The sequence below is a fragment of the Belonocnema kinseyi genome, chromosome 8 (genome assembly GCF_010883055.1).
Source record: "Belonocnema kinseyi isolate 2016_QV_RU_SX_M_011 chromosome 8, B_treatae_v1, whole genome shotgun sequence".
NCBI lineage: Eukaryota > Metazoa > Arthropoda > Insecta > Hymenoptera > Cynipidae > Belonocnema > Belonocnema kinseyi.
This window is the reverse complement of record NC_046664.1, coordinates 104753805-104770364: the sequence shown is the minus strand read 5'-3', so window position 1 is coordinate 104770364 and position 16560 is coordinate 104753805. Positions and strand designations below refer to the sequence as shown.

The window sequence follows — 16560 nt, the reverse complement described above, 5'->3', positions numbered from 1 at the left end:
TTTTATTTACAAAAAAAGTTCTTAGGTTCAAAAAAACATTCAGTCAACTGAAAAACTGTGGTCGGTAATATAGGTATTTAGCTGTGTCACATGCCCTTAACGAATAATATAAAGAGATCTGAATTATGTTATTGGCGTAGACTACAGTTAAGACACTATAAATTGTGAAAAAGTATTGCTAAAAAATAATTAATAAATAAGAGCACGGTTATTTCTTATAAATATTTTCAGATATACTTATAATTTAATCGTTATTTGTAAGTTATAATGCTTATAATACAATTAAAATTTCGCACGCAATGGGGGGTATTCGAACGCATAAACCTAAGCACGCAAGTCAACAGTCTTAACCACTACACTAGTATACGAGTTGCGATCTGTAAAATAATTTTGAAATGAATTTGTAACTGAGGGTGGTGAACTCGGGAACGACTTCTGAATACGCAACCATGCCATCGCGGCACACAACAAAAGTTCTAGCATTCACATCATATCTATATGTCAGCTGAAACAGTCACGGAACAAAAACACGTCTTGCTCCAATAATCTCTCAAGTGTGCGCGATCTGTGCATAAGTTGTGCCATCCAAAATAGTGCTATTTTTATAAAACCCCTTCCTTGCTAAGTGAGAATGTTGAGTAATGTGACGACTGTCACAGAAATGTCAAAAAGGAATGGTTTTTAGGCGATGCAATCCATTCATTGCCGATTGCGTCGTGAATTCAACCGGTGCTCCGCGCGGATAGGTTGCGTTGCAACTTTAGGGGCGAGTTAAGTAAACCGAGCGGATCAGTAGAATGTACCAATCTTTCGGTAATGTCCACTGCACTACTATTGTAATCTCGGTTCAGTGGATTTTACATGTCGTTCAGTATGCAATACGAGGGAGTAGAGGTTTATTTTACTGAAGGATAACCGTTGAATTAACCTTAATTTCACTGAGACATTTACGAAATTCTAAGTGTTTTTGAAATTTTCACCCTCTTATTAAGAGCCGTTTATACTGTTACGGTTACAAGAAACGCTTTACAATTCTTGATTAGTAAATATTACATTTCTTTTTTCTATGTGTACACACATAAGCTATACGTAAGTCATTGCCTACCCTAATCATTTAATCAGAACATCTTTTGCGTTTTTGTTCATTAAGGAATGCTGTTTTCCTGGTTTCATTGTTTAAGGCATGTTAAAGCATCTGTTAAAATTAATTCAAACATATATTCTTGTTACGCACGTTTTCTCTACTTATTTGAAAGTGGTTTAATACTGTAGAAGTTGGATAAAAAATCTAGTGATTTTAGTTAGTAGAAATTGGTGGCTGCTATATAGGTATACATCTTTCAATCAAATTTAAATAAAAAATTATTTTGCTTGATTCGCAAATTAAAGCTGGCTTGATCAGAACCTTATAAACTCTAGAAAATATCACATTTTTAGTAAAATCCGACAAAAGTCAATTTGAAACGTCACTTAAGACCAAATACGAACATTTTTGAAGTTGTTTTAAACGACTGTAACAATAACTTCTGTTGAAAATTATAACGTTTTGGACTTCATTAAACATTAAAGTCAAAATTGAAAATTGCTAGCTTTGAAATTTTTGTATAAACATGTTATTATACAAAAATAAAATATTAATACATAATGGTCCTAGGATTTTAAAATGCGATCGAAAATGTTTAATTATGAGAATTAAGACAAAACCCCTATGGTCGTTAAAATTATGGTAATTTGGTTTTATTTGAAGTTGTTGATATTAAGCGCTAAATTGTTAAAAATTCTTGGGATTCTACAGTCTCTAATCAATCATTTCCGTTAAATGAATTTAAATTTTGATGCCCCCCCCCCCCCCTCCCTTGTGGAGCCCTAAGAATGACCAAAAAAAACTGAAATTGATATTTTGGCCCAAAGTTGAAGCATTATATGCTCTGTTTTTACCTTTTTTGCCATAAATTATTTTTGTTTGTCAAGTAGAATGGTTTTATGTATTTTTCAACTAATTAACAATTGTTTAATCAATTTGTTTTGTTTAAATAATTTGTTTTGCAATCACTCATTAAAAGGTAGATTTTTTATGTTTGATTGGACAATTGGTCATTTTTAGGAATAATGATCTTTATTTCAAGCATTTAGTATTTGTTTAAACAATTCATTATTATTTCATCTTATTCTTAAAAAGAGGTATAGAACTCTAGTTTTTTTTTTTAATTTAGTTAGCTCTGCTGCTTATTGTTAAATATCTATGTCATTTAGATATTAGTACCTTATTTTGTAATAAATTCTTATTTGTCACAAATTTATTTTTGAAAAAAATTGTTTAAAAAAACAATAATTTACTACAAAATAAGGTACTAATATCTAAATGACTTAGATATTTAATAATAAGCAGAAAAGCTAACTAATTTTTTTTAACTAGAGTTTTATACCTCTTTTTAAGAAAAAGTTACAATTAAATAATAATTGATTGTTTGACTGTACAATTGTTCAAACATAAAAAATGTACCTTTCAATGAGTGAGTGCAACAAAACATTATTTAAACAAAAATTAATTGTTTAAACAATTGTTAATTAGTTGAAAAATACTTAAAAACATTCCACTTGACAAATAGAAATAATTTATGGCAAAAAGGGGAAAAATTTTGGGTAAAAATGTGAATTTCAGTTTTTGGGGCATTTTTGGGGCTCTACAAGGGGGGGAGGGGGGTTTAGCATCAACATTTAAAGTAATTTAATGGAAATGATTGATTAGAGACTCCCCGACCAATTTTTAAAGTAGTTGTGCCGAAATGGGACCCTGCTTACGGATTGTCTAAAATTTTCAGAATATGTAGAAAATATTGTTATCTAAGGATTCATTCCCTATACACGTGATTCGACCGTTTCAAAAGTCAAATACGATCAATTATGTTTAGTTATTTTTGCATGAGTCTCCCATAGCTAACATGGGCAGTCACCACATTGCAAAGTCTATCATGGAAACGAAGCTTACCATTGAGCTTAAAAACTACAGATATAAAGAAAAATATCATGTGGATTTTATTTTTAAAAATAACAAATATTGACCGTTTAGTATAAAAGATATAATGTTGTAAAGAATAATGTTTCTGTTCTCGCGTGATAATGGTGGGGGTAGGCAGTGACGATGTGGCAACACTGTCACTCATTATTTCATAGCTGAGTATATACATTATGAACTGTGTTCATAACTGTTCATAAACTGTGTTAGAATGAAAATGTGACGTTGCCACTATCGTTTCCTTACGAACTGTTACTGTCATTGTGTATATTCGTATATAGGACGCTTCTATGCGAGTGTACAAACTCAATTAAAAATTTTCACCAATGGTTAGGAGAGCACTTGTCATTTCTTGCATCTATCTGAACGTAAACTGTTGAATGTTATTGTCACGTAACAACTACCTTAATATCTCCCGCAAACTAAGTTTAAATCCAGAAACCTGAATCCCATTTTTCCGAAAATCAAAATTTCCCTATGTTAATCTTATGGGATTTTCAGGGCCTTTGCGGCACGTCTTAATATTAACCAATTTGGCTTAAACTTGGAGGGAATTTTTTTCCGTAACATCACAAAATAGGAGGTTGACATCCCCTTTAATAAAAAAAAAATCAACATGTATGATTTTGGACCACCCTAATGCATTCATCATTGTTGCTGACCGGCATTCACATGCTCAATAATTTACACGTATAAACTGAAAGGTACTAACACTTTTCAATTGAACAGTTGTAAATGAAATGCAGATAAACTGCAAAATTAAGAATTTTCAACATTCAGAAATTATGGAGTTCAATAATTTAGAATAAGTTTCAAAAATATAAACCCACGTTAACATTTTCAATACTGTAAATTAAAGAATCAATCAATGAACTTTAGAAATTTTCAAAATTATATTATTAAGTTATTTTAGGCTAGAAACATTAATGATTAAAAATTTTTTGACTCAAATGTTCTTAAATTAGAAGTTAAATTATTCTCATTTCAAATAGTTTAAGCATCCTCGAAAAGATTTGCAATTTTATTTCGAAATCTTGAGAAATCTAGAAGTTGTTTAAAATGTTTTCAAATTTAAAATTATTTTTGTAATTTTTTCTGAATTTCTAAATAACAATTCAAAGAATTTAAATTAAAATTGTTTCCTTTAAATATTTGTCTTCAAATTACTCGTATTAAATGAACAGTCAAATATTGCTAAATATTAAATAATTATTCTTTTTATTAATTACAACATTTGAAATTGAATGGGTTAAAAAGTGAATAATTTAGACTGAAACAACATTTTAAATTAAATGAAAGTCTTTGATTACGAATTTATTATTATTATTATTATTATTAAGGTATTTTAAAGCTGAAAATAGTTTTAAAAGTTTCAATCGCACCTTTACGTTTTTTTAATGACTAAGACTTTATAATTGAAACAGTAACAATCTGGAAATTCTTAAACTTTCATCGCATTTTGAATCGTTTCATCAAATAAATTATTGTTCACTTTTTAATACTTGAAGTACAGATCCATTTTAAAAATTATTTATTCCTTTATTCATATTTACAGTTGATAAAATAATACTATAAAATGAAGAATGTTTAAAGTAAAAGATTTTTGAATTGCGCATTGTGAACTGAATTATATCATAATTTAAAAAGATATTAATTCAACTAATTATTTAAAAAACGGTTGAAATCGAACTTGGACAGATTTTTTTTCTGAAAATATGTAAAGTTCCCGGTCAAGAAATAAATTTCCTGTCATTTCCCGGTCTCTGAAGATTCCTGGTCATTTCCTGGTTTTCCTGTCCAGCGGCAAACCTGGACTGTTCTATGAAATATTTACTTTCTAAAAATATATTCTGAAAGCTATGATAGAATTCGTATTTCAATTCCAATCGTCTATTATTCATATTCTTTGTATAATTGAATTAAATTTTTCGCTGTATACATTAACTAAAAAATATTTTTGAGAAGAAATTCGTTCTTCTCTGTAAAAGATCTATATTCTATAAGATGTAAATTCCATCTGAAACACTTTGTTTACGTTGAAGACTTTTGTTACTGTTTATTGTTTTAAGCTGCACTATAAAATCATAAAAAACACTTTTAAACAAAAATTAAAATCAAACTAATATGTTAACTGTTCTTTCTAGTTATTATTTTTTACACCAGATGGCGAAATGGTTGAACACCATTCCCAATATATCCCAGTCTTCAGTGAGTGAAAATGCTCTGAAAATTTTAATTGTCAGAGGTAACATTCGCGATGGACGCTGACGTTGGAAAACGCGTAAAACCGGGAGGCATATTTGCATTTGAAAAAGGTGGGATAGTGGAATGCTTCATGTGGATGTCGGCGATCACGTCTGCGCGATTGCATACCAAAGGTATTTGTCGAAGTGAAAAATTTCACAAGAATGAATGCATTCGTCCGTTGACTTGACTGTGAAGTCGATCGACAGACTTTTTCTGCATTCTCTGCCTACAAAAATCGGTGCATAATTTTCTTTAAATAAAAAAAGATCTACAGAATTCGATTCACAACTCTTGAAATACAAAAAGTGGGAATGGTCGACAAATTGGTAATGCGTGTTCTGATAGGATTTTTTCGATAAAAACGAATCAGAAATTGGAAAATATCGACTCTACATCTATTTCAAAGTTTTAACATTCTTCTTTCGCGTAAAAGATCCCTGCATTGTACTGGACATTATACTTTGTATTTTTCACCAATTAAATTATCCAGTCGTAAATGGAAAATCTGTAACTATTAACAATTGCTATGCATTTAAATAATTTAATAATTTTAATTGTAAAAATTTGTATCTCGAAAACTAATTAAGATATCAACTTAAAAGTTTTAGTTTTCCTATAAAAAATCCTATCAGAATCTGCGTAACAAATGTGTCGCCCCAGATATCGTAATATGGGAAAAAGTAGGTCTGTATAAGTAAAAACACAAGTTGTCAGGAATTTACATATATTTATAATCAGCAAGAGTCAAAAAATTCCAAGATTGAGAGAAATTATCAAACTAAACACTTCTTCATTTATCACCTATAAATTGCTTCGAATTATAAAACGATAATGTTAAATACAATCTTCGATATGAACTTACATACATTGTTTCCTTCTACTTCAGGTATTGTTTGTAAAATTTGATTGGGAATTATCGACGGCAGTATGAACTTCTAAGTTTACAACGGTTCACATATTCACACGTGATAAAATTACAATAATCGTTACTATTAATCCATCACCTTCTAGGCCCAAAAGTGACGTCTTTATCACACCTCGCGTTTCAAGTATTTTTCGTCAATCTCGTTTCAATGCAATATTTAAGGATTAAGCACAATGCTTGTAACGTGCTTAATTACTCATATATACTCTCGGGAACTCTATAGAATAAAACATAACCTCAGTAGGAAACAAGACTAGCAATACTCAAATGTGATTGTAGCAAGTATTTAATTTCCTATTTAAAATACGTGATAGTATAAACTTTGTCTTCAGCTAATTCTATTACTGCTTTGGTGGTCGGTCCTGGTGAAAGAACTTCGTCGCATTGGGGAAACGGGATGGATCTGGGAAGTCAGGTGTTCGATATCTCTGGGGTTGTAAACAATCTCTGATCGCCTGACCGAAGGCAGTTCTTACACCAAGGTCGTTGGCCACAGCGACAGAAGCACCTTCAACCTCTGCCACTCCAGCACGACTCACGCTTTCTCTGACCAGCCTTTCAATCGACGCGGTTATCGTTGAATGACTCGAAGTGGGATTAACTAGAATTTGTGGTTTCTCCTGTTGAATAATCTTCCGACGCTTGCAGGGCAAACAACCCAAGTAAGCATCACTAAAGGTTGGAATACCTCCGCTTGAAATGCCTTGCGCCAGGCGACGTTGTCTGACTCCGTCTCGTGCTATCACTGGTACCCAATCCTAGAAAGTGGTAGACTTGTATTAATATCTATGGAAAATATATTATACAATCATATAACTTTATTTTCATGTAATAGAACCATTAAAAGGTTGTCGGGCAAACGGATATAAGTGATAAAACGCGATTTTACAGGACCCTGCCGATAGAAATCGATTTGAATGATTTAGTCTCAGAGATAGTCCGAGATTGAGGTCCTTTTCAAGGTCCTTTTAGTGGTCCGTTTAAGAGGGGTGCGACAGTCATATAATGGTCCTTTCGTATTCGTCACGTACCGGGCGGGCAGAGTTATTTACAGTAGTTGCGTCGGTCACTAATCCGACTTTCACTTTTTAAATTTTTCTTCAAATTATTACCACTTTTTATTTTTAATTGATGAATTTTCTCATTATATTTATTTATAATTATAACTTATATACTAATATACCATTTTTGAGTTGGATAAAAATATTGTCTTTTTTAGCGCATCCCATTCCATTTACGAGAAACGTTGTATTAATTCTAATTTTAAACATTTAAAAAAAGTTAGATATCTGAAATCATTGAAACCCATAGATTCCGAATTATTATGTTTTAGGCTGTTAACTTTGAAATTAACAAAAACCTATTTTTAAATTTTAATCCAAAAGATTAACAAATGACCCTTGAGTGTCGCCTACTCTATTGAGATAGCCTCTCTGCTGGTTATTTATGTTCGAATTCTTATTTCAATTTCAGCCTCTGTGCTTGTTATTTATGATCGTGTTTTTATTTCAATATCGAAAAGGACATTTTAAAGACTTCAGACCATTTAAACGATTTACCTAGACCTTTAAATATACCTACCGGAGTGCCTGCGGAGAATTTCTCAGAACTTCTCAGAGCCTTGAGAATCCTTAGTATATACTCTGAGATTTCTATCGGTAGGAGAGACACCAAAAAATGTCTAATATCAAAGCATTTAATTCTAAACTAAAAACTAGAACAAGTTTTGAGGTATTGTCATACATGACAATTAGACGTTATTTCAAAATGAAATTGAAGAATTTCAAAGCAGTAGCCTCAAAAACTTGAAATATCCTGTTTTATTGTTGGTGCACGATAAATGCAACACTTGCTTTCGTGCCCATCAGAAAGAGTATAAATATATGCAAATTATATTTGTGGAATACTAACTGGCGGTAACATTTCTTGTCCAGAGAATACTGCCGGTGTAACCTCTTGGTCCGAATCAGATGATTCGGAGGATTCAGAAACTACAGATCTTGTTGGAGTATCGAAAACGAGAAGAGGAATTATCTCGGAATTTGAAAGCTGTGATACTTGTGTAGTGTAGACACGGAACTGTGTCATGAAGGTGCTGAGTGCCCAGCGACGGAGATTGGGATGTACGTCTTCTGCCACAGCTGTCTGTAAGGAAGAAAAAAATCTTATTTTCAGGTTTTAAAAGTATTAATAAATTAAGGAAAAAACAATCATTACAGTGTAGATGCAAAATTTATACTCAGTTTTGCCTGTGTGAAGGACGGTATTTCTAAAAATCAATTGCTTCCTCACAGAGAGTTTTTTAATGACGTCAATTTTAAATGGACTGTTTCTGAAATGTCTAGATACAATTCCACAACAGGAACTCAAATATTATAAATTTAAAATTTACCGTATGTGGGAAAGGTAGATTGACTTTTTACCTTCCATAACGTTTACATTTTCCTCAAAAAACATTTATGAGCACATTTTTTCACATTGTTACAGTAGTATTGTTCGCTCGAGGCGGCGGAGAGTTTGTTACGATTTGTTGCGGTACAGAGGGGGCTGTCCTTCGTTCATGTATGTGATTTTTGAAATTCATAAATCAAACAAATAACTCACAGTGATTGCATAGAAAGTTAATATGAATTTAACTTTACGCGCCGAAAAAACCTGGTGAGTTAAAAACGAACTTAGCAGCGATCGGCTGAAATAAACACGATCGACTGAAAATGTATCTTTCTATATTACGTGGAAGAACGAGGGGGGCAGTATTCCGTAATCAAGAACTCCCGACTTCTCGATTATCGTCAATCATCCCTTTCTTTCTGACACACAAGATAGAAATAGTTGCAGTCGATCGTTTTAAAACGATCGAACGCCTTCGGCTATTTCCATGCAATAGAAAGAGAGAGTCGATCAACTAGAATATAGCGCATCGGAATCCCACCGCTATACGGGGAGGCACACTAGAAATATCGCTTTATACGGAACATATCATATGCTGGTAAAGTAGAAATGTACGGCTTCAACTAAGAATGTCTACCTGATTACTCTTCTCTGGGATACTTTTCAAACTGACAATAATTATTAATTATTTTAACCAGTTTCATAAACAAAATCAAAGTTTGGCTATTTTTAAAACAATAGGTTGCATTTTGTTCAAGGAATCAACAAAAAATGTCTTTGCTATAACTCTTTGCTATCAAAATTTTGAAATTGACAATAAAGATTAATTATTTAAAAAATTCTTATAAGCATATTCTATGCTACATATATATTTTTCTTTTTTTCCATAAAAAGTTTTCATAAACGTATACAGGGTGGACACGATAGGGCTTACAAAAAGTATGCAACCCGCCTTGCACGCCAATGCTATTCTTATGGGCGTAAATGCAGGGTTGCATATTTTTGCTAAGCCCCAGCGTGTCCACACTATATATAATGTTTATGAGCATTTTTTAAATAACTAATCCTTATTGTCAATTTAAAAAGTTTCATAGCAAAGAGTTATCACAAGGACATTTTTTGTTAATCTGTAATTCCGGTTTTTGACGTGTAAAGATCTTAGATAGCGATATGGATATTTATGAAATTTTTCAAAACTATATGAAATAATTTTAGTTTAACGTAAGAAATGCTTTGAAAGCTTTTAAAATATTTGTGAAACTTTTTTTAGTAAAGTTAACGTTTATCGAAGATGATTATCGATAAATCTGTGTTCGCTGTAGTTTACGATAGATGTGCTGATCATCCTTATCGCCTTTTTATCAGCTTGTGCCTTTTGTCTTTCATTTTCATTTACCGATCTATTATTACTGAATTCAAAAAATAATTTATTATATAAATTACTATGTATTCCTATAAGAATTTGTACTAAACTGGTAATAAAATAAAATAGTATGAGGGTCTAGTTTTAATGAAAAAACAAAAGCGCCTTAGACACAATATCAACAACCGAGGCCAACTACAGGACGGCCTGGAAACTTCTCTTAAGTCGCTACGACAATAAGCGGCTCCCCGTCCAAGAACATCTACAGACCATAATTGATATGAAAACCCTGAAGGTAGATAGCGCGAAAGGATCGAAGACTCTTTTAGACACCATCTCACGGCGGAGAAAACCTTTGACCCCACTCATTGGATGCCCGATTGAAAATTCTGATACCCTATTTACATTCGTCACTGCCAGAGCAATGGGTTCCGTTACTCGCCGAGACTGGGAAAATCAACTGGACGAAGACGATATAATCTCGACCTTTTCCACAATTAAGATGTTCCTGCAGCAGCGAATTTGAGCACTTAAGGTTGCTGAAATACTGCATACGCCAATCAGTGAATCTAGGGGTAGGTCCACAGCCTCAAGTTGGAACGCTCAGTCGGGCTCAGAAATTAAGACTTGGTTACTCGCTACGTCAGCCAATCAATCTTGTGCTGCTTATAACTCAAAACATTACATCGGTCACTGTCAAGAGTAACATAAGCTTGATGCTTCTGATCGGCGTCAGCTGCTCTTCGGCTACGCTTGTGCTTTAATTATCTCAAGATGTGACATTGAGGTCGTATCTGCCCTTCGAGATCTCGTTGTCGTCTCTGCCATAATCAACACCATAGCACACTTCATGAAGACAGTACTCGTAAAAGGATTTTGACTGAAGACTCGGGCCCTTTAACCACCAAAAAGCTTCGTTCCGATTCGGAATCTGATCATCCGACCGAAAGAAAATCATCCGCTTCTTCCTGACAAGATCTACTTGCTACGGCACAGGTTGCCGTGAATACCTCGGATGGGCATCATATTCGAGCAAGAGCCCTTCTCGACGATGGCTCTGAAACCAGTTTTATATCCCGCTAATTAGCTCCCCGCCTTGGTTTACCGCAACAGGCCGTCAATATACCCATCAGCTCAGTGGGGAATAAACCTTATCGAGATTTCTCGCGTAGACGTGTGACCCTTCATATCGAATCTCGGCAATCACTGCCACCTGTCGAAGTGAATACTCTCATTCTTCAAGATCTTGGTATTATTATTCCATTAGAGAAAATTCTCCATGAAAAATGGCCTCATATCCAAGGGATTCCCTTAGCGGATTCACACTTCATGGTCCCCAAACCCGTCGATGTACTCTTAGGCGCTGATGTTTATGGATAACTCTTCCTAGATGGAGTTCGCAAGGTACCATTCGAGAGCTGTGATGACCTTCACTGTTTGCCAAAAGGGCAACCTCGTTAGCATCCTAAGGCGATACTGGGAACAAAAGGAAGTAATGATCCTTAGGAGAGTCGCTGCAAGGTGCTAAACGCATCCTCAACTCGGTATGTGAACGATTGGAAAAGGACACCTTGCTAAGCGAAGAATATACGCGCTTCATGTCTTCATGTTCCCCAGAATTGTTTTCTGTGCTGACATTGAAATGATGTATCGCCAGATCATAGCTGACGACAGAGATGCCGATCTTCAGCGCATCGTTTGGAGAAAGCCAGGAGCGAACGAGGATAGTCACTATCAACTTCGGGCTCCGACTTACGGAATGTCATACTCCCTGTTTCTGGCATTTTGAACTCTTCAACAACTAACAACGGACGAAGCCAACAGCTATTATGCTGCCTCGAAGATGATTCAAAATAATATTTATTTCGACGACATCCTGTCAGGCGCGAGTGATGAAGTTTCTGCAATCAAACTTCGAGATCAACTAATCCAGCTGTTGAGGTCCGGAGGAATGCATCTAAAGAAGTGGGCTTCCAACTACTCCCCTCTATTAAATATAATATAATATATTGGTTAAGTTGAAAAATCGTTTTTTTTTTTATAAAACATTAATCTTCTTTGTGGAAAATTCATCTATTCCCTTGAAAATTTAAGAATTTTGTTGAAAATTCTTTTTTTTTCTTGTTCAATTCAATTTTTTATCACAGTTTTTATCTGGAAATTGAATTATTCCATTTTTGCTTGAAATTTTACCCTGTACATTGTATCAATTAAAACACCAATTATTTGATAGAGAATTAATATATTTGTTTTCGATTATGATTTTTTTTTTTAATTGAAATAATTTTTAAATAAAATTTTTTTAATTGAATTTAAGGTATTGAAAATTGAAAAATAATTGAAGTGACAAGATGATTATTAATCAGTTTAAAATTAAAGGATTAATAGCTATTAGTTTTTAAAAGCATTTTCAATTATGACTTGAAATATTATTTCAGTCTAAAAAAAATGTATTTTTAACCCATTCAATTTGAAATTTTTTAATTAAAAAAAGAAAATTTCGTTCATTATTAGCAACATTTAACCGGTCATTTAAAACAATTCACTATAAACAACTATTAAAAACTATACAAATTTGAACAGAATGGTTCGAAATAGAAAGCCTTATTGTTAAAATTGTAATGAGCTAAATTTTAACTTTAAACTCTACAATTTTAATTTAAAAGAAGATTAAAAATTAATCTAAAACTTGAAATTATTTCAAATAATTTGAAACACGATTTAGATTTTTGCGAATTTAAAAAAAAAGCTTTTTGAGAATTGTAAAATATTTAAAAAGAATATCAAAAATTGTTGCGATTGCTAAGAAAATTGAAAGTGATTTTTTATTTTGAAATATTAATTTTAAGTGAGTATTTGAAAAGATTTTAAAAATTAAAAAAAAAGAATCAGGACGATTTTAAGGCAATTTTTTTATTTTGCAGTTTTTGGAAAAAAATTTAATTAACAAAATATATCAATTTTCAACCCAAAAGTTTACTTTTTAACAAAATCAATTAATTTTCTATAAAATAATTGGTGTTTTAACTGTTTATGTTTATATTATATAAAATGGTTTTATTTATTTTTAGTTTGTTAGAGGCGAGGGGCACTTCTTTTAATTCTTTTATCCCCAAATTTGTTTGTAGGTCCTTTTCGGTGGTTTTTTATGCCTTTCAGGCTTTTTTAACCGAGCCAATATATTTATTTGTATATACGGCTCAAAATTGTTGTTTTTCTTTCATTACATAGCCTTCCTTCCAATTTAGTAATTTAAATGTTCAAAATTTATAGTTTATCAATGGATCAATTGCAGGTTCTCTACTCTGCTTGGATAATTTTTTGACAATACATGTGAAAATTGATGTACTCACAACATTGCCAACACTTTTTTTCCCGCGAAAACGGTAAAACACATTTCGAAGTTTTATTTCTTTTTTCCTAACAGGTGCAATTAAGATTTTTTTAATTCTAATTTCATATTAATAATAGTTACATGATATAAATTTTAAAACCTTAACCAGTTTCCAAAAAATTATATTTTTTTATAAAGATTTTTCCTTATATTTTACAAACTAAATAATTAATACATCTGTTTAAGAAAACGATAAGATGTGTTGTCAATAAATTATCCACATATTTCTTTAAAGTGTTTTTCTTTTAAACTATTGGTATAAATATTTATAGATAGGTAACACAGATAGATTTATAATACAAATATTTACCTTTTTCTTTTTAGTTTAAACAATATCACACACTAAAGAAAAACTTGGACAATTTTTTGATAATTCACGTTATCATTTTATCAGTTATTAAAATTCAAATATTCACAAAATTGTCAAAATCTCGTTTGGATAAAAACTCAATTATCTGGTTGAAAAAATAATTATTTTGTTAAAAATGTAACTATTTTGTAAAAAAGTCCTCTTTTCTATCAAAAGTTCAACTACTTTGTTAAAATTTATTTATTTTTTAATTTGAAGGTTCATCTCTTTCGTTTATACTTTTTGGTTAAAAATTTAATTTTTCGGTTGAAATGTCAACTTTAAATATTTTTTGATTGCAAAGACATTTTCTTGTAAATGCAAATATATTGTTAAAAATTAAAATCATAATTTTTGGGTGAAAAATTCGATTATTCACTTAAAGTTAAACTACTTAGTAAAAAATTAATTTTTTCTTATTAAAGATTCATAATTATAGTTGAAAATTCAACTATGTGCCTTCAAATTAACTTTTTTGTAAAAAATTTTACTGCTTTTTAAAAAATGAATCTTTTGGGCGTTAAAAGTCATCTATTTGATAGAAAGATAAACTATTTGGTTGACAATTAAAATTTTGGTTGAAAAATCATAATTTTGGTTAAAAAATTCAGCTTTTTTGTAGATAATACTTTTTTGACTTTAAAATTAAATAATTTCGTTGAAAGTTCTTGTATTTTGTTGAAAATGGACCTTGTTTGGTAGAAATTTAATCTTTTTGGTTGAAAATTTGTCAATTTTAGTTAAAAATGCAATTGTTCGGTTGAAATATCAACTGTACATCTTCTTGGATTTAAAAGTCGATTATTTCACTAAGAATTGAATTACTTTGTAAAAAAATAGGTTTTTTTTTTAACAAGGTTTTTTAATTATGGCTGAAAATTTAACTATTTGGTTGAAAATTTAACTCTGGTTGATAACTCATATTTTTCGATTAAAAAATTCAACTTTTTGTAGATAATTTTTCTTTTTGACTTTGAAATTAAATAATTTCGTTGAAAATTCATGTATTTTGTTTAAAATTTGTCTTTTTTTTTGTAGATCATTAATTTTCTTAGTTGAGTTTTTATCCAAATGAGATGAATTTAAAAATTGCCAATTTCTTTCATTTCTTTCAAAGGCGGATCAAGATATAAATAAGACTATTATAATATAACATAATTATAATAGTATCATTAATAATATATTATTAAATCGGCAATTTTTAAATTCATCTCATTTGGATAAAAACTCAATTATTTGGTTGAAAAATTAATTATTTTGTTGAAAATGTAACTACTTTGTTAACATTTATATATTTTTTTATTTGAAGGTTCATCTCTTTCGTTGAAAATACATTTTTGAAACTGGAAATTTTATAAATTTTACTATTTAATTGAAAGTTTAACTCTTTGATTGAAAACTCATATTTTTCGCTTAAAAAATTCAACTTTTTGTAGATAATTTTTCTTTTTGACTTTAAAATTAAACAATTTTGTTGAAAATTCATGTATTTTGTTTAAAATTTTTTTTTGTAGATCATTAATTTTCTCGGTTGAAAATTCATTTTTCCAGTTAAAAATTATTTATCTTCATCTAAAAATGTAACTATTATAGGATTAATTAAAAATTAAATGTATATATTGGTTAAGTTGAAAAATCGTTTTTTTTTCTAAAGCATTGATCTTCTTGGTCGAAAATTCACCTTTTCCCTTGAAAAGTTAACAATTTTATTGAAAATTCGTTTTTTTTCTTGTTCAATTCAATTTTTCATCACATTTTTTATCTGGAAATTGAATTATTCCATTTTCGGTATAAATTTCATCCTGTACATTGTATTAGTTAAAACACCAATTATTTGATAGAAAATTTATTTGTTTTCGAATATGATTTTTTTTTTAATTGAAAGAATTTTAAAATCAAATTTTTTAAATTGAATTTAAGGTATTGAAAATTGAAAAATACTTGATTTGACAAGATGATTCTTTTTAACCCATCCAATTTGAAATGTTTTAATTAAAAAAAAAATCGTTAATTATTAGCAATATTTGACCATTCATTAAAAACAATCCATTATAAACAACTATTAAAAGCTAAATTTGAACAGAATGGTTCGAAATAGAAAGCCTTGAATTTTTAAATTGTAATGCGCTAAATTTTAACTTTCAAAGCTACAATTTTAATTTAATAAAGGATTCAAAATTAATTTAAAACTTGAAATTATTTTAAATAATTCGAACACGATGTAGATTTTTTCAGATTTTGAAAAATTAAGCTTTTTGAGAATTTTAAAAGAATTTAAAAGAATACCAAAAATATTTGTAATTGCTAAGAAAATTGAAAATGATTTTTTATTTTGAAAAATTAATTTTAAGTGAATATTTGAAAAAATAAAAAAAAAATAATCAAGATGATTTTAAAGCAATTATTTTATTTTGATTTTTTTTCATTTTAGGGGAAAATCTTATTAACGAAATATATAAATTTTCAACCAAAAAGTTTACTTTTTAAGAAAATAAATTAATTTTCTATCAAATAATTGGTGTTTTAACTAATACAATGTACAGGATAAAGTTTTAACCAAAAATGGAATAGTTCAATTTCCATGTAAAAACTGTGATAAAAAATTGATTTGAACAAGAAAAAAAAACGAATTTTCAACAAAATTGTTAAATTTTCAAAGGTTAAGGTTCTCGTCTGATCACTGAAGTTAAGCAGCGTTGGGCGCGGTCAGTACTTGGATGGGTGACCGCTTGGGAATACCGCGTGCTGCTGTCAAAGAGCCTCGGTGGCTCAGTTGGCAGAAATTTTACCGCCAAGGTTCGAAAGTTCGCGCGCGAACTCCGGACCCGTTATCACACACTTAACAAGTCAAAGCTGCTGACCATCAGGCAGCATA

At 30.6% G+C, this 16560-nt stretch overlaps 1 protein-coding gene across 1 annotated transcript in view; it reads right to left on the bottom strand.

Moving 5' to 3' along the window:
- Positions 1 to 5970: 5970 nt before the first annotated feature.
- Positions 5971 to 16560, bottom strand: part of LOC117178631 (large proline-rich protein BAG6) — a 56714-nt gene continuing 46124 nt past the window's right edge. Inside the window, exons 12-13 of the mRNA XM_033370054.1 lie at positions 8100 to 8333; positions 5971 to 6946 (exon numbers count right to left, since the gene is read on the bottom strand). Of these exons, the coding sequence (XP_033225945.1) occupies positions 6530 to 6946; positions 8100 to 8333 (651 nt within the window). The 3' untranslated portion in view covers positions 5971 to 6529. The remainder of the gene's footprint in view (positions 6947 to 8099; positions 8334 to 16560) is intronic.